The 26,825-nt window shown below is 45.4% G+C and overlaps 2 protein-coding genes across 18 annotated transcripts in view; one reads left to right on the top strand and one right to left on the bottom strand.

Moving 5' to 3' along the window:
• Nucleotides 1-364: 364 nt before the first annotated feature.
• NME3 (NME/NM23 nucleoside diphosphate kinase 3) lies at nt 365-2,247 on the top strand. Its single transcript, XM_036738461.1, has 5 exons — nt 365-618; nt 742-872; nt 948-1,049; nt 1,142-1,254; nt 1,384-2,247. Exons 1-5 carry the CDS (start codon nt 573-575, stop codon nt 1,499-1,501), a joined length of 510 nt encoding a protein of 169 aa, XP_036594356.1. The 5' UTR covers nt 365-572; the 3' UTR covers nt 1,502-2,247.
• Nucleotides 2,248-2,352: 105 nt separating this feature from the next.
• MAPK8IP3 (mitogen-activated protein kinase 8 interacting protein 3) overlaps nt 2,353-26,825 on the bottom strand; it is a 93,052-nt gene continuing 68,579 nt past the window's right edge. For 9 of the 17 annotated variants that reach the window (XM_036737338.1, XM_036737344.1, XM_036737340.1 and 6 more), the window contains 19 exons: nt 26,300-26,451; nt 24,142-24,198; nt 23,702-23,872; nt 22,407-22,533; nt 21,492-21,587; nt 9,899-10,057; nt 9,275-9,440; nt 8,451-8,633; nt 7,936-8,125; nt 7,421-7,540; nt 7,197-7,277; nt 6,880-6,947; nt 6,418-6,566; nt 5,910-6,081; nt 5,707-5,820; nt 5,262-5,300; nt 4,743-4,922; nt 4,437-4,580; nt 2,353-4,284 (listed from right to left, as the gene is read on the bottom strand). In XM_036737338.1, coding sequence (XP_036593233.1) covers nt 4,163-4,284; nt 4,437-4,580; nt 4,743-4,922; nt 5,262-5,300; nt 5,707-5,820; nt 5,910-6,081; nt 6,418-6,566; nt 6,880-6,947; nt 7,197-7,277; nt 7,421-7,540; nt 7,936-8,125; nt 8,451-8,633; nt 9,275-9,440; nt 9,899-10,057; nt 21,492-21,587; nt 22,407-22,533; nt 23,702-23,872; nt 24,142-24,198; nt 26,300-26,451 — 2,490 coding nt within the window. In that variant the 3' untranslated portion in view covers nt 2,353-4,162. The remainder of the gene's footprint in view (nt 4,285-4,436; nt 4,581-4,742; nt 4,923-5,261; nt 5,301-5,706; nt 5,821-5,909; nt 6,082-6,417; nt 6,567-6,879; nt 6,948-7,196; nt 7,278-7,420; nt 7,541-7,935; nt 8,126-8,450; nt 8,634-9,274; nt 9,441-9,898; nt 10,058-21,491; nt 21,588-22,406; nt 22,534-23,701; nt 23,873-24,141; nt 24,199-26,299; nt 26,452-26,825) is intronic. The other 8 variants (XM_036737341.1, XM_036737347.1, XM_036737349.1 and 5 more) reach the window with 1 other exon arrangement.

The following is a 26,825-nucleotide window of genomic DNA, read 5'->3' as shown; positions in this document are numbered from 1 at the left end:
ATCGCCTGCTCCACGCCGGGCATTGCGGGGCACACGGTCCAATTTCGGAGACCAGACGAAGGCTGCAGTTACGAGTAGAGGGGCTGTAAGGCGGGTGACCCCCGAGGGCGGCCCGAGAGGACGCGACCCGCTCCCACACCGCCGCACCGCAGGCCACAAAACGGGGGCTGGGCCTGGGGCCGCGCCCTCCCCGAGGGGGTGTTCTCAGGTCGGGGGCCAGGGGAGGAGGCGAGCTCAACGTTCACAGAAACAAAGGAGAGGCGCCCCTACCGCGGCAGCAAACTCCCGGCGCGTCCACGTGGGGAGGGGCGTGGCGGGGCAGAGGATCCGGGCCCTAAGGAGGCTGACAAGGAAAGGAGGCCTCAGTACCGGAGGCTCTATGGAGCCGCGGTCCTCGCCGACTTCCTGCCGGAGCGGCCGACTGAAGCTGGCGGGCGCCACTTGCCGCGGGGCGCGGCCCCTTTAAGAGGGCACCATTCCCTTCCTCCTCTTCCCCGCCCCGGGCGTGCCCGCGCCCGCGCTCGTACCCGCCGGCTCCCGCCACTGCAGCCTCTGTAGCCTCTGTCGCCATCATGATCTGCCTGGTGCTGACCATCTTCGCCAACATCTTCCCCTCAGGTAAGGACGGCGGGGCGGGGCGGGGCGAAGGGGCCGAGGCCAGGCGGAGGCCGGAGCTGGGGCGGCCCCGGGGGTCGCTGACGCCGCTTCTTCCCGCCCCTCCCCCACCCCTCCTCTCCGCAGCCTGGACCGGCCTGAATGAGCGCACCTTCCTGGCCATCAAGCCCGACGGCTTCCAGCGGCGCCTGGTGGGCGAGATCATCCGGCGCTTCGAGAAGAAGGGCTTCAAGCTGGTGGGGCTGAAGCTGGTGCAGGTGAGCCGGGAATCCTCGGAGGCTCGGGGATCCAGCGCGGGCGGGGGCCGGGGGCTGAGCCGCCTCTGTCCGCAGGCCTCCGAGGACCTCCTGAAGGAGCACTACTCCGCGCTGCGGGACCGGCCCTTCTACAGCCGCCTGGTCAAGTACATGAGCTCGGGCCCGGTGGTTGCCATGGTGAGGACGGCCCGCGGGGGGGGGCGGGGGCGGGGGCCGAGCACGCGGCGGGGACCGCCGTAACCTCCCGGCCCCCTCCGTTCTTCTGCAAGGTATGGCAGGGGCTGGATGTGGTGCGCTCCTCCCGGGCCCTCATAGGAGCCACCAACCCCGCGGACTCTTCCCCGGGCACCATCCGAGGAGATTTCTGTATTGAAGTTGGCAAGTAAGACCCCTTGCTGCAGCTGCTGCGCATGCCAGGCGGGGGCCCCGGGCTGGGGGAGCACGCCTGTTCGGCTTCACCCTGGCTGCCTCCTTCCTCTCTAGGGTTTTCCTTCTCCTCCTTTCTTGACAGAAACGTCATCCACGGCAGTGACTCGGTGGAGAGTGCCCGCCGAGAGATCGCACTCTGGTTCCGTGCGGAGGAGCTGCTCTGCTGGGAGGACAGCGCCGATCGATGGCTGTATGAATAGCTCGAAAGGGGCTTGCTTAGGCCCTCAGCCTCCCTCCCGGCCCGTGACCAAGCCCATCCTTTGTCTCATCCTGGTATACAAAAGGAGGCCTGAGTCAAAGTGTCTATAGGAAGATTTTCCCCAGGCTGGCCCCTGGGTTGCCTTGCCTCTCGGAAGTATCTGTGGGTACACGGAGCAGGGGTAGGCTTTCTCCCGGTGAAAACAATTACCTGGGAATGGGGAGATACTTAGCTGGGAGCTGAACTCAGATGACTTGGGGTACTGAGGCCGGTGGAAGCCTGGTTATGGTCTCAGGAGATGGGAAACAGGAGATGTTTTTGGCAAAAATAGCCATTGGGTAAATACCCGCAGTAGGCCTTGCTCTAGCAGGTCTGTGTCTGTCTGCAAGTCTTTTAGTAGCAAGTAGGGTAAGAACAGAATCGTTTTGGTGTCGAGTGCTTCCCCCACCCCAAAAATGCTTTTGGGGAACAGTGTCATTCCCTGAGCCTTTGAGTAGCTGTACCGTAAGCTCTAAATCATCGAACTGAATCTGAGAGGCCAAGGGAGCTCAGTGACCACAGCCATCCTGAGTGGTTGGGGTGGACAGGATGGACAGAGGGAATCATCCAGCTCTGACGGCCTGGTCAGGACCTGAATTGATCTTCCCTTTGAGCTGCAGCTCCCCCTTCTCCCTTCCCTCGGGCAGGGTATTTATGGCACAAAGGAAATGCAACAGCTTTTTAAATAATAAATCCTGTAAAATCTTTTTTCTTCTCTCTTATTTTGGGACCAGGCATTATTGTGGGGATCAGCTAAAATGAAATAAAAAGGCGTGGGAGGGTATACGGAAGGATTAAGTCAGGTAGCCATGGTTAAAGAAAGCTTCAGGGATGATTTAACACATTTATTACATACAGAACAGGTACATGGTTCAGTTGCAGGGCCAAAGCCTGGGGAGATTATTCCTACTGCCCTCTCTTTACAAGGACACCAGTCTCAGTGCTAACTGTGCAGTGTTCAGGCCTTCAAAGACACTTGGAAATCCTTTTATAACATAGAATGAACTTTACATACATCACAGTGGAAAGATGGCAGGGAGAAGTGGAGAAGCCAGTCAGCTTTCACCTTTCACCACACAACTGAGGGGGAGGGGATGGGCTCTACACCTGGGGTTGCCCTCGATAGTGTGCTTCTCTTAGAGGATAATGGAGCTGGATGGGGGATGCTTAGGCTGCCCTATACAGTCTTAAGAAGGCTGAGACTGGCAGCTGGGAGTCTTGTAAAAACTCAATCCTTTATCCCCAGGGGCCTAAACAGCAACTCCGATCTGGGGGTGGGGGAGACATAGGTAAGGCCATCCCCCAGGGCTGGTGGCCACTGAAGCACAGTCTGTGAAACTACTATTTAATTCAGTAGGCCATAGGGCTATGGGCCAGTGGCACCAATTTCTTTCTGAAGAACCCATTGGGAGCCAAACCTCATCCCAGCTGAGCCGCTTCTTTCCCTCACCACTGGAGCCTGGCCCAAGATGGCTCCTTTTCCTAGCTCCCAGTAGCAGGTATCTGCTCCAGGACAGCAAACCTCCCAGGCCAACCCTAGGCACTTAATAATGTGGCCAGGGAGCTTGAACTCTATAGGCATTCCTACTCTGGGAGGACATCTTTACACAGCACCTGGGCACACTATGCTTTTATTGCCTTCGGAGATTCAAGGCAAGAGGCTGACCCCTGAGAGAGACAGTCCAGGACTGGTGTCTACACCTTCTCAAACCCTAGGAAGAGTGAGGAACCTGAAGGGAGCAGGGTGGCAGGTACAGTTTAAGCACTGAGCCTGGGCTAGAGTGCAGTAAAGCTGAAGTGTAGCCAGTCAGGGAAGGAGGGAGAAGAGGCTTGCACAACTTGTGGCCCCAGAATGCAGGTCACCTCATGCTCAGTGGCCTGTGGGAGGGCATGAGACCTGGGCTCACTGTTAGGTTTCCAACTGAGCATGTGTGGTGGGCCAAAGTCCAGAGCAGACCCCTCCTCTTTATGTGGAGGAAGATAGCTCCTAAGCCTCAGGATTAACAGGTCAGTATGACCACCAATGCCCCTTAAGGCAGTGCTCACCCTCTCCTAGGCTACTTCTCTTAGCAGGGGCCAGAAGCCTAGGCCCCTAACATGCACAGAAATTCTAAATGAAACAGGGGTGGGGCAGGAGAGGAGGAGAGGAAGGCTCAAAGTGGAGGAGTTCATTGGCATAACCTCCCCCACTGCCTGCAAGTGTGACTTGGTGGACAAAAGCCCAGATAAAAATGTGCTCCAGAAAGTACCCTGGGTTGTCTGCTATTCAGTCTAGAACCCGGTGCCCAATTCATGCAAGACAGTCTGCCACAGGCTTCTGGCTCAGGTTGGCCCCTAGACTCCTACTGCCCCTGTCCAATTGTCTACACTCCCCCACCTTGCTCTGGCATTCTCCATTCCCCCTTTCTTTTGCCAAGTCTGCCACATCCTCCCCGCCTGCTCGAGAAGCCTCCAGTCCTATGGTGAAAGCTGCACATTGAGAGGTTAGAAAAAGGGCAGGCAGGTGCTTCGGCCACCTGGAGGGGCTGGCTGCATCCCTGGCAGTGGGAGGAGGGCAGGAGTTCTGTATGTACACCTTGGCATTCAGGCAGGAGGGATGGGGTGGCCGGTGAGCAGCAGGCTCTCACTCAGGAATGTAGGAGACCTGCCACACAATGATGTGGCTCCTCTCAGCCTTGGACAACATGGGTTTCACCTGATTCACATCCCCTGCATTCTCTTCTGATTCATCATCTTCTCCGTCACCTGTAGAAAGGGCAGGAAGGCCTATAAAGAAGAGCACTTGGTGCCCACAACATCCTGGTTCTGTCCCTGAGGAAGGGGTCCTAGCTGGGGCAAAGGCAGAAAAGGAAACCAGTTTGAGGAGAGCACTCTCAGCAATAGGGCCACCTACTCACCGATCCGGAAATCAATGTAACCTTCACCACCACTTAACACAAGCACATTCTTCAACTTCTGGCCCTCAGGGTCCGAGGCTGCAGGGCCAGGGTTCTCTGAGGGGCTGTCCAGCACACTACCATTGAGGGTCGCTAGCACATTTCCTGTGAAAGCAGAGTGGGCTTCAGGGGAACATTCAGAGTTCCCCTCCTAAGTCTAGGTGGCAGATGTAGTAACGTGATTCTAAGAAGGCTCTTAGAATAGGTCAGGAAAAGAAATCTGGATTGGGGCTGTGCACCTGTAAGAGAGGCATGTGGGATTCTTACCTGGCACAGAGACAAAAAACTTGACAGCATCCCGGTGGCCATGGAAGCACAGTTGGGCCTGTGCCATGGAACAATAAGGGATGAAGCTGCTGGCTGACCTGTCACTACTGTCATCTCCATACACATGGATGATGCCACCAGGTCGAGGTCCCTCCCCTGATGTGGGGGATGTCTTGTTGGCTGGAGAAAGAGACAGAAGATGGGATATGTCTTCTTCCTCCACAAGGCCCAGGAGTTTAAGAAGAGAGGTTCAGCATGACCCAGTCACCCAGAGTGGAAGGGTGGAAGAGTCTGGTGCAGCAGCTAGCATGGACAGTTTATGGCATGCCCCAGGCCATGATCAGGCCTGTGTCCCAGGCTGGGCCATTCCCAGAACCAGACAACTAAAAAAGAAAAGGTTACTTGGGCCAAGAAAGGCTATACTAGGCATAGTATAGTGATTTAGTGATGAAAACTCTTCACCCTGCTTTCTGGACAGAAGCCTCTGACTATTGGGACCCTCTTGGGGGCTAGACTTACCACGGAGCCCAAGGAGCTGACCACGGTGCAGGACAACCGCTATGTAAAAAGGAGAAAGAGAGAAGCTGTTATGGGAAGCAAGAAAGGGTCAAACCACCCAGGCAGCAACTACAGGGAAGGTGAGATCAGGAATGGGGACAGAATTACTGGGGACCTGTAGATCCACTTCTGCCTTCCCATTAGAGCACCAGAGAGAGACCCTGGGTTTAGCATAGATTTGATGTCCAGACAGTAGGGTGGGTTCCAGGGCCACTGGACAGTTGTAGCTGTCCATGTGGTATAGCATAGGAGTGCTATAGGTACCAAGTACTCTTCTTTATAGGCCTTCCTGCCCTTTCTGCATGTGACAGAGAAGATGATGAATCTTTCTCTGCAGAGAAAGCTGTGTCCAGCCCTGCCCCCTGGAATCAACAGTGCCTCAGGCCCAGGCCCCGAGACCACTTACTCTCAGTTAGTGGGATGGAGATGACGACACCATTGCCTGTGCCCACCCAGAGACGGTTGCCCGCGATAAGAAGAGCCGTGATGCGAACGAAGGAGAAACCTAATTTGCCAGTGCCTGTCAGAGAGAAGCGCAGAATCAGTGAGGCGAGGCACTCATTTTGAAATTACAGCAGCCCCTCCCTCAGTCTGGCCCAAACCTCTCACCCAGCATCTTGCTGACATAAGGTTCAATGTCAACATCCTGCAGGTGCTGATGGGTGTGGGCATGGTAGAGCCGCAATGTAGAATCCAAGCGGATGGACACCCATACACCATCGCCAATCCATGCCAGCTGCCGCACCTGACTCTCCCGTCGTGGATGGGCATCAAATGACTTCTGTAGTACAAATACAGTCACAGGCTGAAGCTATCATGGCTAGGCTTATCATACCTTATGGCAGGCAAGGCTGAGGGGAGGGACCCCCTAGGAAATAAGCAGCCCCAACTCTTCTCCCTTTCCCTCTTCACTGTTTGTACTTGGTAAGTAGATCTGTTTGAGCAATCCACCTTGCCTGTGGTGAGACTAATCTTCAGTAGAATGAAATCAAGGAGAATAAGGAGTCCTTATGAATTCCCAATCTGATTCCCCTAAAGGTCAGTTACAGAGATATCTCCTAGCGGGCTTCCCGACAGCCCAGGCCAGAGCCCACACACCCCAGTCCTGGCTGCTCACCTCTATCTGCATTGTTTTTGGCTGGATGACATGAACCTTGTTCTTATAGCCACACCAGACCCTATCATAGACGACAGCCATGCAGCGGATGGAGTGGTGTGGGTGGCCCAGGTCCATTAGATGGTAGTTGCTGAGGTCCCACTGGCCATCTGGAGAGAAATTCCAGAGCTCAGAGACTGATAAGGCCAAAAAGCCTAGCAGCTACTTCCACTACATACAGTCTGAGAGGAGGGTTTGGATCAGTTCATAATGCATAGGACAAGGTTTCCATCAACCTCCAAAGACCACCCTTGCTTAAAACAGGCACTGACTGAAGATGGGGAAGAGATTCCGTGGTGGCCATTTTGTGACTTACCCAGGACCTTGGACTCATCATCTCCCAGAGAGGCAGGGAGAGGGCCAGGGCACCTTTGTCCCTGTTAAGTCCAGGACCAATAACCCTGTTCCCATCCCCGGCCTCACCTTCCCCACGGTGAAAGATGGCCAACGTTCCATCTGCTAATGCTACCAGCACCCGACCTTTTACATGCCTGCAAGAGAAATCTTAGTTAATCAAGAACCAGGACCCAACCAGTTTCAGGGATAGTGGTACTAATTCTGCCCTGACATAGGGATGTGGAGCGAAGCCTTGCTTCTCCCTGCTTTCCACTGCTCCTTAAGCAGGGCACAGTCAGGCTCAGGCCAGAGTGAACCATGACTTTGGACACCTGGGCTCTAACAGGGAGCTCCCTCCCACCCCCTGCCAACCTGTTTACTCTGCTTCCCTGGAATGTACTTACACCAGGCTCAGAACGGAGTCCTTCAGCTTGATAGAATGCAGACACTTTTTCCAGTTGGCCACTGCTGAGTGCACATAGAGCCTGGGAGGGGAAAAAGGTGGGCAGGAGAGTGAATGACTTCAGTCTCCAAGCTTGCCCCCAGCTCCAGTCTACCTCCACGGCAGCTTTTGCTCCAGGCACGTCACTGGCTGTGTTCCACCCTGTACCCCAACAATAGGACATACCAACCATTCTGCGCTCCCAGCCACATGGTGGGAGCAGCACTGGTGCCTGCTACACTGGGGTCCCCGGTTGCTTCCTGTTCTTGTTGTGTGGTACTGGGGTCCACCTTCGGCCCATTCTCACTGAAAAGACAATGGTGAGTTTGTAGAGCAGACTTGTAGTTTTGAGAAAAACATTAGAGTTCCCCCAGGAAAAGGGGCCAGGCCCTTGAAGATGAGCTAGGTCCATGTACCAGGTAGAGCTTCATCATAATATGCTGAGCCCCGACTGATGCTACATCACAAGGCCCTCCACTTTCACATTAGTCCTTGGCTCCCCTCAAGTAAGTTCAACACTCCCTGGTATTACCCTAGAAAGCCAAAACTCTATTCAGTGTGCCATTCCCTAGGAGAGAAGCCTAGTTCTTCAGCTCCTCGCTGCTTCACCAGGGCAGAGCCATCACACAGCTCAACCTTCCAATCTCCCAGCTTTCCTTTAGAGCTGCTGTCAGTCTTTGGCAAACCTGCAGGATCCCCACCTGCTTGGCTGACTGCTGACAGTCGGAGTTGGGGCTGGATCCGTGAAGACATGCTCAGTGAGGGTTCCAGGCCGAACTGAGGCCACCTCAACTTCACTGGGGCCTGGTTCTGGCACCTCGGTGGCTTCTGTTGCTTCCTCTGTGGACTGAGACTGATTGATCTTCCCATTGCTGACAGTGGCTACTTCCCCTAAAGAAAACAATCAGAAGTGCTAGTGTCAGGGAAGATGGAGGAACAATCATTAAAGGTAGAACACTTTCTGAAGAAAAGGGGACAAATGAGGAGTGAAGGTCAGGGTGCTTCAGGAAGGAGGAGGAGGGAAGAATCATGACACAGACATCATAGTTTTAGTCTGTGAACCCTGGAAGATTGCAGTTGAACCTCTAGAGCTACAAGAGAAGCCTGCAGAGGATACTACTGCTTTGGCTGGCCTCCATCCCCAGAGACCCAAAAGCTCTATAATGAAAAGCCAAGAGTTAGAGCGTGCACAATAAATCCAGACCCTGTGACTCACCCTGCCCTTTGTCCAACACAGGGGTATCTCCACGAGAGGAACAGTTGCTTCGTGGCACATTACATCGGGTGGCACACCCCACCAATGTGATCCCGGCTAGGACCCCATCAGCCCCTGAATCCTCGGGGTTCATGTCACCCTCCAGGAAGATCTCACCAGGGGGATAGTCAGTGTCACTGGCCGCTGAAGTGGGGAGATTGCCAACAGCAACTTAGCCACATGTCCAATTCTGTGGGCAAATCTTATATCCTATCATATATGCTCTAAAGTTATATCCCCACTCCCCACCTTCAGCCCCCATCCACACCAACTCCCTTTGCCCAGGCAGACACCCCTCTAGATTCAGCTTCCTATGTTAATCATCTGACAAATCCTTTCAATCATATTCCCAAGGCCCCAGACTGAAAGGCACATGTTCTTTCAGAAGACAAGAGGAAGCCTGGCCTTTTGCCAACTTGAACCACCTTTCTCGCCCCAGAAACTTAAGGTGTGACCACTGAAATTGCTTCCATTCAGCTCACAAGGAAGTTATGAGATCGACTAAGGTTCTCAATAGGAGGGAAAAGTGATGGGAGGCCTAAGACTTCTGCAAGGGGCTGACTTTGCTTGTGGACTTTGGCCCAAGGTCTTACTAAGTCTCTGGTTTCTTGTTCTCAAGAAGAGAGGATAAAGGTTAAAATGTCTAAGGAAAGGAAGGAAAGTGCTGACTGGCTGAGCTTTGAGTTATAGGTTGGTGGGTGGGAGAGGAGAGTTGAATCTGCTAAGGGAAATATGAGGGAATGATTCCCCAGCCAGGTTTTATCGAGGGGAACTTCTGTACCTACCAGGAATACTGGAAATGCAGAGAACATGGGCATTGCAAACAGTAAACTGGTCCACCACTGTGCCTGGCTGGTTGGCATCAATGATTACCACTTTACTTGTGGTCAGGGTGCTGGTGAGAATCCAGACTCGACTTGAGGTGGCATCCATCTCATGCAGCTCCTTCCCCTGCAGAGCACATACAGAAGTTGCTCAGAGCTCCAGATGCCATTCCAGGCAAAACAGGAAGCCACAGAAGCAAGATGAAGTTATTAGACAAAAGCTAGACAAGGATGACCCACGGAAGACCACTCAGGGCTTGCAGTCTCTGGGAAACTGATCAGCCATCATGTGATCCATCTGAACCACATATCTGCCCACAGGGCTTCTGGCTCAGGTCTCCTATTGCCACCCATCCTACCCCTTCACACCTATGACTTCCCCCAAGAAGCAGGATGAGAGAACTAGCCTGGATGGCAGGAAACCTGGAGGTCCCTCAAAACAAGAATTAAAAGCCCATCCAAAGCAGACTTTTAGCTCTCTGGCACCTAGCTAAGAAATCAGAGGTGGTTAATGAGAGGCATGTGTACTAATTCTAGTTCATGAATGCACAGAAGGGAGAAGGAAGCCAATTCTGTTGTCCTGACCTTTTTCTTTTCTGGAGACGTGTGATTACTCTTGTTCTCTCCTTCCACCTCACGGTCACAGGTCAGAGGGTCACGACCCAAAGATGGCTTGGTTCCATTCCCAGAGTCCTCTTCACTTGGCTTCCAACCACTCAGGTTGACCCCAGCTGCACACCACAGCTGGAGGGAAAGTAAATAGAAAAGGTGGAGATGCTAAGGCTTGGCCACTGTAAAAGGAGAAGATATATAAACATGTCGACCCAATCCTTGCTTCAAGACTTTCAGTAAGAGGAAACACAGTTCCCAAGGCATCCCACTCCACCAGTGGAAAGTTCTAGTCATTAGAAAACTCTTCCTGACCTCTAGCCCCAATCTGTCCCTTGGCCCTTTATATACACTTCTCCTTGACCTGACTTCTGGGGCCTTACCACAAGAAATCTAATCCCTCTTTCACATGACAGTTCTTCAGATACTTGAAAAGGGTTATCATGTCCCTACTTTGAGTCCCTTCTCCAAGCTAATCATCCCCTCCTCTTGAACTCAAAGTCCTTGACCAGTTTCATTGTCTTCTGCTGGGTGCTTCCAGCTTATTGAGGATCTTTCTAAAATGTGTTACTCAAAATTGAACATGATATTCCAGATGTAGTTTTGCAGGGTAGAGGGTAATGGTACTATCACACCCCCAATCAAGGACATGATGCCAGTCTTAACATGGCCTAGGATGAATGTGTCATGTCACACTGTTCCCTCATTCTGAGCTTGAGGTTCATCCTTCCCCATTTTGCACTTATGGAGTTTATTCTTTTGAACCCAAGTATATAGCTTTATATAAATCTCTGTTAAATTTCATCTTCCTAGCTGAATGTTCTTGCCTGTCAAGATATTTTCTATTCATCAACTATTTCTTCTAGAATTCTGGGGTAGAGACATGATGGCAGAGTAGCAGGAAGTACAGCAAGACCCCCCTCCTCCCCCGAGCTCCTCCAAACAGATGTAGAAAATGCATTCGAACAAATCCTGATTGGGATATCCAAGGGAAAAAAAAAGTTATTTTTCCCACCCAGGTCAGAATAGGGAGGCACACAAACAACAGCTTCAGAAGTCTTCCAAAGAAGCCTGGGAAGACTTGTCTGAACTGATGAAGAGGGAAGTGAGCAGGACCCGGAGAACCATATATACAACAACAACATTATGAAGACAAACAACTTATGACTATACATGTCTGTAATGGATGTTTTGTTTTCTTTCTCAATTGGGGTGGGGGGTGGAAGGGAGAAGGTGAATTTTTGCTGACTGAAAAAAAAAAAACCTTAAAAAATTTTTTTCTAGAATTTTGCCAGCCAGTCCAGCCATCTGACCTATAATTTTTACACTCTATTCTCTTCCCTTTTGGGGGAGGGGGGAACTGTCTGCCTCCATTTCCTCACCAATAAAATTAGGATAATAATAGTATCTATCTCCCAGGGTTGTTGTGAAGATCAAATGAGATCATTGTAAAGTGCTAAGCACAGAGCTCGGAACATAACAGGCACTTAAATCAATTCTTGTTTCCTCCCCTCTTCCTTCTAGTTCAGATTGCGACTTCCGACAATCATCATCATTTTTGAAAAACCACTGCCAGTAGCTCAGCAATCAAATCTTCAGTCTCTGCCCTTAAGAAGTTTTCATTTTCCTAGCGGGATATATATTATGTACATAGTTAAAGAGACACAAGATAATTTAAGATAAGAGACGGCATTAATACTTTAGGGATTGAGAAAAGTTTCACATAGGAAGTGGGAGTTATGTCGGACACCAAGGGAGTACACAGAGAGACAGGAGAGGGCCTAGGACACAGCTCTGGGGGGACACAATGGATGATGATCCAGGCAAAAGGAAATTTAGAAGTAGTCAGCTAGGGAAGAAAAGCACAATTACAGAACAGGAAAAGGGAAGTAAAGGGAGAAAAAGAGCATCTAGGAAGAAGGAAGGTTGACAGTGTCAAAACCTGCAGAGACAAGTAGGATTAAGCCAAGAAAATGCTATTCTATTTCGCAGTTAAAAGACAGTTGGTAACCTTGTAAAGAACAATAGGTCATAAACCCAGCTGCAAGGGGTTTGGAAGTAGGAGATGAGGAAATAGAGATGATGAGAATAAAGTTAACTTCCTGATATAGTACAGATATGGGGGGGGAGGGAAAATGGTTAAAGGAGGTAAGCACCTGGAGATGACAGGGTCAACGACACGAGCTCATGGGTTGTTCTTGGCAAGGAGTAGGAACTGTACATTTTCCTCGGAAATCAGAATAAAGGTGAGGATGAATGATCACACAGAGGGGTTATGGGCTAGGTAGGGAAAAAACTTATGTTATATTGACTATTTTCTCAGGAAAGTAAGAAGTGATGTCCTCTGCTGAAAGTGGCAGGGGGTGGGGTGGGGGGAGCATAGGGTGATAAAACTTGTTTAGAATCACTACTTTAGAAAGTCAGTCAAATCTAAGGAGAGTAAAAAAAAAATTACTGTGCAGCAGTGAGAGCCCAATGGAGATTACATAACATAAATCTGCAGATCACTAAAGCATGAGAACAGCACCAGGGAAGGTATTTGGTGGGGGACCTCAAGGTTAGAATTTGGCAAAAGTGTGAAAAACAAAAGGACAAGGAGGAAAGGAAGAGTAAAGGATAGGGTATAGTTGAAGTGGCTGATGTGTAAAGAAAAGAAAGTGAGGCCAGAACAGGACTGTCATAGACTGGGAAAACAGGGAGAGGTGGAGGGACTGGGCATCCTAGTGAAGCACAGGAGGATAATACGGTCAGAGAGTTGTAAGTAACGATGAAATCTAAGATAAAGTTATTAACATGGAAAAGGACTGAGGATCTTGCTTCCAAAAAGTATGAAGAACAGGGAGGATTTTTTGTAGCAACCTGCAAGGAGCGTGTGATGTTTGTCTTTCTACCAAGACGAAGTAACAGATATTCTCAAAGTGCAGTAACACCTATGGTTTCAGCTGTCTATACACCACCACACAAGGTATAGGTAACAAGCAGTGTGAACTGGAGAGCCGAAGGTAAGGAGGCAAATCTGACACCACAGCTATCTCTGAGACCGGGTGGAACAGGTCTAAAAGCACAATATGGTTCTGGATGATTATGTCTTGTTTAAAAAAGAACAACAGGAGAGGTAGAAAGGTGGGCAGTGGCAGTCATGAAAAATGAGTGAAAAAGCATTTGTCAAGTGCCCACTATGTGTCAAGCACTCTGCTAAGTGCTGGGGATACAAACGGATAGGACGTGTGACCATCTGAGGAGGTCCTTGGAGAGTCTGTGACGTTTTTGTTTGTTTGTTTGTTTCTCTACCCCCAGCATCTACACGTTTGGGTTAATATTGATAACAGCTAAACTACTTAGCGTACTTGAAGGTTTGTAAATTGCTTCACACATACTATCTTATTTGAGCTACTCTGTGAGTTAAATAATATTATTATCCCCGTTTTACAGATGAGGGAGGTGAGGCTGAAGAAGGCTTATGTGGCTTGCCCAGGGTCCCACAGCTGCTAAGTGTCTGAGGCAGGATCTGATGTCAGGTTTTACTGACTCCAACACTTGGCTTCCTTAACTGGAATCAGTCTGATGTGGTAGAGAGCTTAGAACATCTCTTGGGGCAGTGTCTGACTACCTCACTGGACTAAATTAAGCCCATCCTCCACCTTTGAACGTCCCATTAATATCAGACGTCTCACCTAAAGTCAGATCACCAAAGACTCTAATATGGATTTGCATTCACTGAAACTGACTTGGAAAAATAAAATGGGGTAAGGTATTTCATAGCTAAGACAACTGACCTACAAACAGAGTGAAGAGGAAAAAATTTAAGAATCACTGAACTATCTTCATGAACACCATGACCAAAAAAAGAACCTAGACATTCTGTTTCAAGAAATCTTAAAAGAAAACTGCCCAGATCTCTTTAGAAGCAGAGGGCAAGGTGGAAATACAAAGAATCACCTCCTGAAAGAAACCCCAAAATGAAAACTCCCAGGAACATTACAGCCAAAATTCAGAGCTTCTAGGTCAAAGAAAAAATTCAGCAAGCAGCCAGAGAGAAAGAAAAATACTGAGGAGCCATGGTTAGGATCACAGATGATTTAGCAGCTACCACCACGAAGGAACCAAGGTCTTGGGATATGATATTCCAGAAAGCAAAGGATATGGGCTTACAGCTTACTTACCCAGGAAAATGGAGCATAATGCTACAAGATTTAAAAAATGACTATTTGAGGAAATAGAGGACTTCCAAGCATTCCTGATGAAAAGACCAGTGTTGTGGAGAAACTTTGAAGTTCAAACAAACAAGAGAAGAGAAACATAAAATTAGGTAAACATGAATGAACAATGATAAAGGACTAAACAAGGATTAACTGCTTACATTCAAATATGGGGAGATGATATGTGTTCCCTCTGAACTTTATTATCAGAGTCCACTGAGAAAAGCCAAATAGACAAAGCCCAGGAGTGGTTTCATTATGTCTTGATGGTCTTAAGAAAAGAATGGAAAGGGAGGGAATAAGAATACTCTGGTAGGGGTAGGAAGGAAAGAAAGGTTAAGGAAAATTATCTCACATAATGAAGGCACATGAGTAGACATCTATATAAACAAGGAAGAGAGGGTGGAGGAAGTGACCAATACTTGAACTGTACTCTCATTTAAACAAACCAAAAGAAGGAAGAATACATACACAGACACACACACACAGAGCTGGAAAGAAAGGACAAAAGGTGGGGAGGTGGAACTAAAAAGAGGGTAGATTAAGAAAGGATTACTCATAAGTAAAACAAATTCTACGGATGTGCAAAAATATCTATGGCCCTTTTAGATGTGGGAAAGACTAGGAATCTGAGGGAATGTCCATAAACTAAGGAATGAATAAACAAGCTACTGTATATAAATGTGATGGAATACTATTGTGCTGAATTCTTGAGCAAACATACTACCCACCTCTCATGTGCAGAATGGGACAAATTTTTTTTTTTAGAAATAACCAATATTGGAAATTTGTTATGATTATACATGTTTGCAATGGTTTTTGGGTGTTTCTGTGCTCTCAATGAAGAGAACAGAGGATGAGAAGGCAGATTTTGGCTGATTAAGACAAACAAATATATATGCACACCCATATAAATAATATCTATATATTTATATTAAAAAAAACCTTGGGAACTATGATCAACACAATGACCAACCATAATTCTTGAGGATTCATGATAAAACATGATGCTCATCTTCTGACAGAGAGATGATGGTCTCAAAGTGCAGACTGAGATATATTTTTTTTAAGACATTACCTATGAGAAATTTTGTTTTGCATGACTATACATGTATGTAAAGAGGATTTTGTTTTTCATGTTTTCTCAATGGAGGTTGGGGGAAGAGAAGTGGGAGGGAGAGGAGGCTGATCTTTGAAAATACAATAAAATTTAATTAAAAAAAGGAAAAAGAAAATAGAGACCTATCTTAAAGTGTTGTTGTGAGGATCAAATGTGATAATATATGTGGAATGCTTTGCATGGGTACATTTTGGTTTGAATCAACAAACCCCCAAACAACACTCTATGCAATACAGCATATTCTTCCCTGCAAATTACAAAAAACTGCCAGATGAGTACAACTGATATTTCATTTTCTACTTCTACCACTTACTACTTGTTAACAGGAAGGATAATTATGGGGAACCATTATCTATTTTTACTCTAGTCATTGTGTATACTGTTCTTTTAGTTCTACTTTCTTTACTCGGCATTACTATGTTTAGACCTTTCCATAGAGCTCTCAATTTTTTATAACTGTTATTGTTTGTGTCAAAATAATCCTTTGTATTCATATACCACAATCTATCTATTCATTTCCCTATCACTGAACATGTATTTTGTTTTTAGCTTTTAACTAATATAGAGAGTAATGCTATGAATTTTTTGCATGCATTATTTTTTTCAGGCAATTGGGGTTAAGTGACTTGCCCAGGGTCACACAGCTAGTATGTGTCTGAGGCTGGATTTGAACTCAGGTCCTCCCAATTCCAGGGTTGGTGTTCTATCCACTGTGCTACCTAGCTCGCCCCTTCGCACGTATTTTTGACAGTCCTGCCAACCAAGAGAACCAGAAACATGCAGAGAACTGGCCATTCTATCCTAGAATTTGTGCCAGGGCAGGAAAAGCCAGAAACACCTTGAGATGTACTCTAAATTTCTAGAACATAGATTTTAGAGACTTCCAGATGAGATGGCTACCTGAACAGAGGCAGGCAGATCAGCCCCCTCTTTAGCAAAAGCCTAAAAATCTGCACCATTAAGATCAAGAAATAATACAAAAAAAACCCCAACGAGCAAGTACAGTGACTTCTCATACCTGAGAACTGCACACAAGGTCAGCCAGAAGCCCACAGGCAATAGGAAAGAAGACTGCCAGCAAAGCCAGTGCCAAAGAAGGCAAACCAGCCAGCAGAGCAGCAGACTCCCAGCACACCTAGAGATGATCGGAGACACCTAGAGCCTTTATGGAAGTAGCAAGAACAGAGAGAGAAAACCCCAGGGTTGATGGGATCCTGTAGGAAGGACCTAGGAAGTGAGTGGGAATTGCAGGGACCAGGGCTGGCTTGGTAGCTCTCATGGCTACCAAAGTCCCTAGAACTTGGTTTGGGGATGTTTGAGAGAACTCTGAAGGTCAAGGGCAGCCTAATCCCAGTAGGTGTAGGTCAGTGCCGATGCACAGGTGATTCAAGTCTGACTAAGCAAGAATTCCCTCAGAGGCATAGTAGGAGAGAGGGCATGGCTCTGGCACAAAGACTTAATTCAAGAACTAAGGCTGGAGAAGATAGGAAAACCCAATAAACCTCAATAAAGAATTTTGGTAAATCCAAATATGCCCCAAAAAACTACAACTGCAAGCATGACTTATAGGAAAAATGGATTTTCCACAAGTATTACATGAATATTGAAAAGAAATAAAGCAACACGTAACAAATGAAATAAAAACGTTGGAGGAAAGAATTGGAAAGAGAATAAATGACTTAGATTAGAAAGTGGTAACCTGGTCCAAGTAAAAGAATCCTTGAAAATTAGACTAGGCCAAACAGAAATCAATGAAACAACAAGAATGATTAGAACAAAATAAGAACAGTAAGAAAATTAAAGAAAATACGGGATGTTATTAAAAACAATTAACCTGTAAAACAGGGCAAGGATAAATAACTTAAGAATCACTGACTCCCTGAAAATCATGATTAAATTACAAGAAATTATAAATGAAAACTGTTCAGCTCAATTAGAGACAGCCAGAAGAGTGAAGAAAGACCTCCCCATCTGGGCCTTGACTCGAACACCTTACAGGTAGCTAGGTCTACTCTCTATCTCCCTACTTATCTGGATATCAGCTACTTGTTACCCATTTTCTTTGCCCTTTCCAATATAAAGATCATTTTCTGTAGAGGAAAAATAAGCAAAATTAGAACTGAGCAGTTCTACTCCCCTCTCATTCTTTATCATAAGAAATACACCCCAAGCACAGGTCCTGCCCCATTCCTTTGATCTTCTCTTCTTCCTCAGCATCCAATTCTTCTCCCCATGCCCCCCAACCCCCAACCCTGTTAGGTGTTCTTAGCATTCCTCACTAGCCTCAGTTCATCCTGAGCTCCAGCTTTCTTGACATTATTCCTAAAAGACTGCGTCACATACCTGGATTCATTCTCTATTACTTAGGTGGTGCAGTGGACAGAGTGTCAAGGTTGGAGTCTAGAAGACCTGACTCTAGGAAAGACATTTAACCTTGGTCTGCCTCAGTTTCCTCATCTGTTGAATGCAGAAAATAACAGTATCTACCTCTAGGGTTGTTGTGAGGATCGAATGAGATAATAACTGTAAATTATCAATTATAATTTTATATTATTATTAATTGTATAACACTCTAAGCAAACACTATATAAATGTTAGCTATTATGATCATTACCACCAACATCATTGTTATGTTGTTTCCAAATGATGCATACCCAGGTTTCAATTAGTGTGAACAATGCCTCTTCTGGAGTGACTACATGTACTTCCATTTGCACTACTGGAAGTTGTAACTGTAAAATTTGATAACTGGGAAGGGAATAATTGTAAGCAGGAAAAGAAAAGAAGTATAATAGAAGGGGGTGCCCATCAATGGGCAGGCTGAACAAATTATATCATATAAATGTAATAGATTATTTTGTTATAAGAAATTATAAAAGAAATGATTTAAGAGACTCCTGAAAAATAGGAATTGATGAAGAGTCAAATAAGCAGAATCAGAACAATTTACATAAGGACAACAATATGAAGAAAAACAACTCTGAAAAACTAAGAACTCTGATCACAGCAATGCCCAATCATGTCTCCATGTCACCCGTCTTCTGACAGGTCAGTGATGTACTCAAGATGCAGGAAGAGATGAAAGTTTTTGGACATGGACAATATGGGAATTTGTTTTGGTTATGTGTGCTTATTTGTTACAAGGGTTTTTTTCCTTTTCTGTTTTTAATTGTGGGGCACTGAGAAGAAGAGATGGACTAACAGTGAGACAAAAACAAACAAAAAAAGAGGGCCACCAAAACATTTTTAAAAATACATAGTGGAAAAGAGAAGGAAGTTCAAAGGAAGCACAAATAGGAGTTTTGAAAGTAATGACTGGAATTTATTATATATTTTATTAAAAAACAAGTGGTATGAAATGACTATTAATGTTTTCACATGTAATTTTGTGTTCTTTTGTATATGCATGTACATATATACATACATGCGCACACACATGCGCACACACACACACACATATATATATATACACACATATATATATATATGTATAAATGTAAATACTCATTGGGGGTATGTGTTTAAGTTCAGAATAAAAATAAAATAAAATAAAGGAGACTTTAGAGGATTCAGAAAAAGGATGGCAGGACCCCAAGGACTAAAATGCTACAGAAAGTCATCTTAAGAGTGATAGGAAGCTCTCAAAAGGAAGTTCTGAATACACAAAGAGAAAAAAATTACAACGAGGAGGAAAGGGAAAAGCTGTCTGAGGAGATGACTCGGGCCATACAACCAAGTTAAAGCCACAAATGCCAAAAAAGGGGAACGAATAAAAAGGCAGCCATGGGAACAGAGTACTGACATTTTCTAATTAATGACTGTGTATCAACTGCTACAGTTAGAAGATTAAAAGAACCTAAAAACTGCCTCAGCCAATAAATCCTGACCTCCTTGCCAAGTGGAAAGCCTCACCAAGGGCAATACTGGTTTAAAACATAAATTCATTCACAAAATCTTCCAGAAGAGAATGGTGCAAGGTTATGTCCAAAACTGTATCAAAAAATCAAGAATCAGTGGGGAGAAAAACAGGATTACAAAAAGCATGGTAAGATACTCATCTAAACAAAACCATTTCAAAATCATTTAAGGATGAAACTGGGTAGACAAAAACATACAAGAAAAGGGAAAAGATCTGGAAAGGATTTAATGGCAATTTTCTTTCCATTAATGATTCTTCATGGAGAAGCAAAAATGGCCCCAAGGAAAACTAGGACGGGAAGAGCAGCTGGACTAGACCAAAAAGACACACGCAATCTAGAACAGTGGTTACATCATTTTGGGGATATTGAGGAATTCATTCTCAAGGTATCTAAAGGAAGTATGCCTGCCAATACTTCAGAAGGAATGTCAGTGTTTGCCTATTTTCCTGTCTCTAAAAAATTGTAGTGAGAATAATCTACATATACATTGAGGGCCTACTTGATAAAGGTATAAGAAGGAAACAAGTAGATTTTTGCAAATGATATTCTACAGGAGACCATATACTTACAATCACCTAGTAGACTGAAAGGTGTAATAATGTAATATTCCACTGTGCTTACTGTTTGATTATAAAAGAGCATTTAATTTGGTAGGGCAAAATATCACCTTAAAGGCCCTTCTTCAACAAGGTACATACATATGTCAAAACGATTCCTTTAAAGATGTAACAACTGAGATAATTTTCTTCAACGACCTAATAATTGTTAATATGAAGCAAAACAGAAAACAGAAAAAATTTCCTGAAGGTGTTTATCACTGTCAAGGAGGATGTCCAGTGCAGAATCCAAATGCCAAAGTGGCAAAGTAACTGAGATGCTTCTGTTTTTGAATGGTATTCTGCTTATTGCATCAAGTCCAGAAATATCTGAATAATAAAGCTGCAGGTTACCCACAGGGCAACAGAGAGGTGCACAGTGTGAGTAAGTAGCACACACTGCTATACTCAAGCATGTATAGCCTTTTTCAGATTGCATGGCATCTTGGGGAGGTGAGAGGGGAGGGAAGGAGAAAAAATTTGGAACTCAAAATCTTATAAAAATGAATGCTGAAAAACAAACAAACAAATAAATAATTTTTAAAAAATTGTGCCCAAGAAGCAGAGTTGAGAAGGCATCAAAGAGATATGTGACTAGAAGGGTAAGCAGCCCAATCCTGACACTTCAATGTCTACCTACTGCCATGGCAGGCATCCACATGGTGGAAAGAGCCCTACAGGTAGATTTTCAGGCACACTGGGCAGACCTTTTGGGGAGAAGTTTTAGGGGGCTGTAGAAAAGAGTCACAAAAAGGGAACCAAGAGATCGAGGCTGGCATCACTAGATAGAGCATGCATATTTGTGCAGTCAGAGATCCAGTGAATGGCTGAAGATGACTGGTGGACTGGGGGTATTATGTGTATTGTTTATTTTGATTTGTGCAAAGCTTTTGCCAAAGTCTCTCATGCCATTTCTATGGAAAATATGGAGCTGTGGGCTGGATGGATAATGGTCTTAGGTAAATTTTGAGCTGGTTTGATAACTAGTGGGCTGCCAGGTTTCTGTGCCTGGTCTTGTGACATTTAATTGTTGTATCCATGAAATGGCCAGAAGCAGAGGTGGGATCCTCATCAAATTTGCAGATAACATAATACTGGGAGGGAGAATTTATACTTTGGGTGAAAAGGTGAGGATCCTCAAAGATCTTAAATAGGCTATAAAGCTGAGCCTAATATACTACTAAAATGAAACTTAATAGAGAGAAAAATCATCTTATACTTGGCTTTCAAAAAGCAGCCTCATGAGTACAAGATGAGGAGGTATGGTCTGCCACATTTCAGGAATGGTACGATGGGGAGTATCTAGAGACAGGCAAATGTCTTCCCAATCACACCCTATCATGATGACTAGTAGAATGATTTAGGGATGTTAATCCTGGAGAGAAGACTCAGGGTTCAACATAATAGCTTATTTTTAAGTATTTGGTGCGCTTTAATATTGAAGAGGGATAGACTTCCCCACAGAGCTATCTAGCCATGAAGAAGATAGTGTATTCCTCCTTACAGAAAGTCTTTAAGCAAAGACTGGAGGACTAATTTTCAGGTATGCTGCAAAGGAGGTTCTTGTACAGATCCAGTGTAAACTAGATAGCCTCTGAAATACTGGTCCTTTCCAACTCTCAGATTTTGCTATTTTGATTTTGGTGCTAAGGACCTTAGGAAAGAGAAAAAGTGGTTCCAAAAAAGGGCTCTTATAGTCCTATCCCTTTCCTGTAGAGGAACTGGGCCACTTACTTTCATGGTAGGGTCTTTTTCTACTAGTGGGCGGCAGTACACAGGCACAGGAACATTCTTCATTCTGGTATCTTCTTGGCCTCCATTGGGACTCAACTATAAAAAAAAAGATGGAGGGAATTAGGGAAGTATGAAACCCCTCATCCTAGGGCTGGGCCAACTCAAATCTTAGGTCAATGTAGCTGTTCAGAAACATCCATGTGACTGAGAAGGTGAAAGGAACTCAATCTGGAGGCTACAGCAAGGCCCAGGCCTGAGAGAGAGCTTCCCCACTGGTTTCCCCTCATTGTTCTCTTTACACTTTGCATTTCCTCTACTCTTGGTTTTCAGCCCCAGGGAACTCCTTTCTCTCCAGCTTTATCTATTTCAGGAGACTCAGAATCTAAACTGATGTAATCATTTAGGATAATCTAAATGTAAAGTAAATACAAACTATCATTATCAAGCCTATCTCCCAGAGAAGGTCTAGGGTGAAATTATCATACGGGTAGCATTAGGCTTCCAACAGATGATGGGAAATGGGAGTTACACAGGGCTGAAGGTCTAAACAGTGGAAAGAAAGGGATGAAGGACTGCTGAGCATCCAGACTAGGACGTGGACCAGGGCTAGCCATGAACAATTTCAATGCCCCTACATACAATACAGGCTTCTCTGATTTTCCCTGTCTCCAAAGTAGAACACATTAACTACTAGCTGTTTGCTTCTCTTGTGTATTTGTTCAGGCTAAAGGCAGACATGTAAGGAAGCATTTGTGGACTCAAGGGAGCTCTGCCTCTGACATTCTCTCCCCTAGGCCAGGGTTGCCTGTTTCTTGAGCAGGCTGTGACTGTGTAGGTGTGATTCTCTATAGTGAATATAGGCTGGTATATGTGCAAAGGTATGTGTAATTTGTGAAGGGGGGTGAGGAGGATTACCTGCTTATACTTGGCAGGAAGGCTCCAGCCACAGGCTTGCAGTCGCCCATCATCATTGCGTACGTGTTCTCGGACTTGTCGGTATTGTTCACGCTTCTGTTCTCTCCGGGCTGAGGATGTGCAGTCACTGAGAAGAGAAGTGACAATTGTACTTCTCAATCTATGGTTAGAAATGGAGGCAGAGGGTTGAGAAGTAGGTCTGAAGGAAAGGAACGAATTGGTCAGATACCAGTAGCCAGAGTGGAAATAAAATACTCAAATTACTGAAATGGGAGTAATCTGAGGGTGGGGAATAGGAGAAGCTTGACACTTTAGTCCTAGCATGGCACTCTGTCTTGTGTAAAAGTCTGGCCTAAAAACCCTCAGTACTGCTCTGGCAGGATAAACCAGAAGGGTTCACTCTTCTGAAAGGAAGAGGATGGACTATGAGGTTTACTGAGGTGAGAGTTTATAAAATCCTCATGTCAGAGATGGGTTTGAAACTTTGTCCTGAAATTCAGTCAGGGACAAAATCTGAGAGCCCAGAACAGGGAACTGGCTCCTCATTAAGTACTGAGATTCAAGCACTCTGCTTTCTGATAGCCTTCTGATGCCTGGCTCTTTGCAATATATAAAGGGTCATCCAAGGCACAAAGTAGGCACGTAATAAATGCCTGTCAAATAAAATGAATAAATGAATGAATGAGTGCCATAGAACCCTGACCTTTTACAGGTCATGATGTATTTCCCTCAGTTGTTAAGATCACTAAGTTTGAAATTGTGTCTTCTAAGGGTTGGGCCCTACATGGGGGTTTAACAACTGGCTCTCTGGGGGGAAAAATGCATGCATGATATATTTTTCAGCATAATCTGCATTATTAACATTTTAACTCCATCATTTTCTTAAGTCTAGACAATCAAAAAAACCCAAATCTATCCTGCCCCAGCTACTAATGCCTTCTCTTATTCTGTATTTTTGTACAGACTTTGTATATACTTATATATGTACTTGTTATCTTCCCCAAGGGCAGGGACTAATTCATTTTTGTCTCTGTAATTTCCTGGCACCTAACAGTGCCTGGCATATAGTAGGTACTTAATGTTCACTGATTGATTGATTGCTAGCAGATGCAGGATCAGAACTCAGATCTCCAGGCTTGAGGTTAGTGTTCCTTCCTCTCCTTATACTGTGCAGCTTCCCCTAAGGCAGCTCCGTAAAGAGGTAGACAAATAATTAAGACATCAATGCTCAATATTCTCTTCTTAGCTGTCTAAAAGAGAAGAACGGAGGCGAAGCTGTCAAGAAGTAAACTCACTCATCAGGGAAGAATTCCAGGGTGCGGCTGCCAGCGGAGATCTGGCACATGGTATGGCTGCGGCGCTGGCTGAATCCAGCTGTGGTGGGTGACTTGTAGTGGATGTTTACTGATGGATAGGACCTCTTTGCAGGAGGTGGGCTGGAGGAAGAACTGAAGAGGCGGCTGAAGCTATAAACAAAGATATGGAGCAGGTGAGACAGGCATGGGGGAAGATGTTAGTGTCAGAACCCATCAGATTACCTATTCCCCATTCAGTAGCTCTTTCTCCATCATAACAGAATTTTAGAGCTAGAAGAACCTTAAAAGTTGAGTGCTCTTTTACAAATGAAACGACAACTTGCCCAAAGTGGCAATGCAGGATTAGAACCTGGCTTTCCTGACTGCTATGAAGGCTCATTCCATTTACACTGCCCTGCTTTGTGTCCTCAAGGACTCACAATTGCCAGATAGTTGATTTCTTCTTCTCCTGGACAGATGGGTGCTCTCGGGAAGCCCTGTAGAGAGAAAAGGCCAGAGAACTATTCATCTTGGGCACTTACCAAAACTAAAAGAAGATAATTCTACTACTTCTACCAGCTTCACCTCTGGCTACAAAAAGCCAATCCAGGATGAGGTGTACAAGTGGCAAGACCTCACTTATGTAGGCAGAGGAAGATCCCAATGAAGCCTATAAACTTCTGGAGAGTAGAAGATACTCCTTTCCCCTTTATTTTCTACCTCCGCTGACTCCTATTTCAAAGTTCAATTTAGTAATACACATCTAGGGAATGGGAAAACCTTGGGAAAAAGGCAATGCAGACAGAAGAGCTTCTGTGGACTGTAACACAGGCTGCTTTCCAATCAATGGCACAATGGCTCCAGATATTGAAGAGAAAACTTTGGAATAGCCATAGCAGCTACAGGAAACTGTTCATTAAGGCATTAGTGTTTATTGATTGGTGATAGCAGATCAAAGACCACATCTTAGGTTTCCTGACTTCAGACTAGTGTTCTTCCCATTACACTGTACTGATTCCCTTGAGGCAGCTCTGTAGAGTGGTAGACAAATAAGGAGGATATCAATGCTCAACATTCTTAGCATCAAAGAGAACCCAGGAAAGATTTTTATGAACTGATGCAAAGCAAAGTGAGCCAAACTAGGAGAAGATTGTACACAGTAACAGCAATATTGTATGATACGATAATCAACCAGGAAAGACTTAACTACTTTGATCCACACAATGATCCACAACAATTCCAAAGGACCCATGATGAAAAATTTTGTTGATCTCTAGAGAGGAACAGCTAGGTGGCACAGTGGATAGAGTGTCATCTTCCTGAGTTCAAATCTGGCCTCAGACAGTTACTAGCTGTGTGACCCTGGGCAAGTCACTTAACCTTATTTGCCTCAGTTTCCTCATCTGTAAAATGAGCTGGAGAAGGAAATGGTAAACCACTCCAGTATCTTTGTCAAGAAAATCCCAAATGGGGTCACGAAGAATTAGACAACACTGAAATGACTGAACAACACCAAAAACAACAACTAGAGAGAATTGATAGACTCTGCGTGCAGATTCTTTTTTCTTTTTCCCACATAATGACTAATATAAAAATATGATTTGCATGACTTCATTTATATTATGGGTATTGTATTTCTTGCCTTCTCAATGGTTGAAATGGAAAATAAAAATTTTAAATTTTTTTGAAAAGAGAGAGAGAGAAGCCAAGTGAGAAAGGACTCTGGGAACACACCTTTTTTCTGGGAATGTTTTTTTCTTAGTTGTCTAGAAGGGAATAACAGTGATGAAGTTGTTAAGAAGCAAACTGATGCATAAGGAAAAAATTCCAGGGTGTGGTTTCCAGGTGAGATCTGGAATCTTCCTCTGCCTGCATAAGTGAAGTCTTGCCCCTAAATTTATTTCATGCAAAGACTAAGCCCTAAACCGCTTCTGAGACAGGCAGGGACTCACTCATTCAGTTTTTCCTTTCTTTTGTCTACTGCTACAATGATTTAGGCCTTGGGCCAAATAAGGAAAATACATTAAAGGTCTTTATCTCAGCATATTAGGGCTTATGGATCAACCAGCCTCAAGGAAAGGAACTTTCCCTTTTACTGGAAGGCTCAAGCTAAGGAAGATTCCTCATGCAGATCCAGCCTAGGCCTAACATCAAGAGAGAAATGAAGACTCCCATTGACCTTGGGTATATATAGCACAAAGCCACAGTCAAGATCTTTGTAGGCTCCCAAGGAATTTAACTGAGGAGGAAAGGCAGAAGGCAAGAATCAAGTTTACTTTATGATCCAATTCTGTTACTTATTAGTGAGGGCTTCCTGAAGCCAAAACATTTCACTAGGTACTAAGTGACAGCAGTAATTAGACATGATGCAGTCTCTCTTCCCAGTGCTGAAGAATCCACATGATACAATATGGAGATAGTAAACAAACTCTGAATCCTCAGGATCCATCTTAAGATCAAACTGAACAAAGAAACATGGATGGGAAGGAATGAGGAAGATGAAGAGCTCTAGAAGGACAGATGGAGATCCAATAGTCCTTGTGCATTTCTGGCTAGCACATCCTATTCTTAGCAGTGTCTTAGGCTCATTAGCGTTACCTGATCATCTCTGTCCACCTCACAGCTTCCTGGAGCTCCATCAGCCTCTCCTTGTACTGGTTACGTTCCATAAGGACACGGGCCATCTCTACACGGGTGAAACGGCGACGCTGAGCAATAGGAATGTTGTCCTGCAGGGGGGAGGAGCACTGCTGTTCAGCCAATGAGAGAGGGAAGGGGTTGAAGTTAGTACAGGAAAAACTAGGAGTTTATAAACACATTGTTAGTTTCTTCCTGATTTGTGCTGTACCTTAGCTCTAAAGCTACTTTAGCCACTCTACCATTAGCCACAGTGCACAAGGCAAGGAGTTAGATTGTCAGGGAACAGCTTGGACCCAATGCAGACCTCCCATGGATTTTCAGCACATGCAATGAGCTAATTCATGGGAGGGAGGAGGGAATTAAAAATGAGAGTACCTGGAAATGGAAAGGGATAGGAATTCTGTCACTAGGCTATAGGAATTCCAAGAGCCAAGTTCATCTTTTCATTATCAAACTCTGGACCTTCCCCTAGGGAAGTGAGACC

Source organism: Trichosurus vulpecula, chromosome 9 (genome assembly GCF_011100635.1).
Source record: "Trichosurus vulpecula isolate mTriVul1 chromosome 9, mTriVul1.pri, whole genome shotgun sequence".
Classification (NCBI taxonomy): Eukaryota; Metazoa; Chordata; class Mammalia; order Diprotodontia; family Phalangeridae; genus Trichosurus; species Trichosurus vulpecula.
The sequence above is the reverse complement of the archived record's forward strand: the minus strand, read 5'-3'. Positions and strand labels throughout refer to the sequence as shown.

Excerpts from the sequence above, each read along its gene's own strand:
- NME3 (XM_036738461.1), top strand. The coding sequence starts at position 573 with ATGATCTGCCTGGTGCTGACCATCTTCGCCAACATCTTCCCCTCAG. Across the intron at positions 873-947 it reads TGGGGCTGAAGCTGGTGCAG|GCCTCCGAGGACCTCCTGAA; the intron begins GTGAGCCGGGAA and ends CTCTGTCCGCAG. Across the intron at positions 1,255-1,383 it reads TTCTGTATTGAAGTTGGCAA|AAACGTCATCCACGGCAGTG; the intron begins GTAAGACCCCTT and ends CTTTCTTGACAG.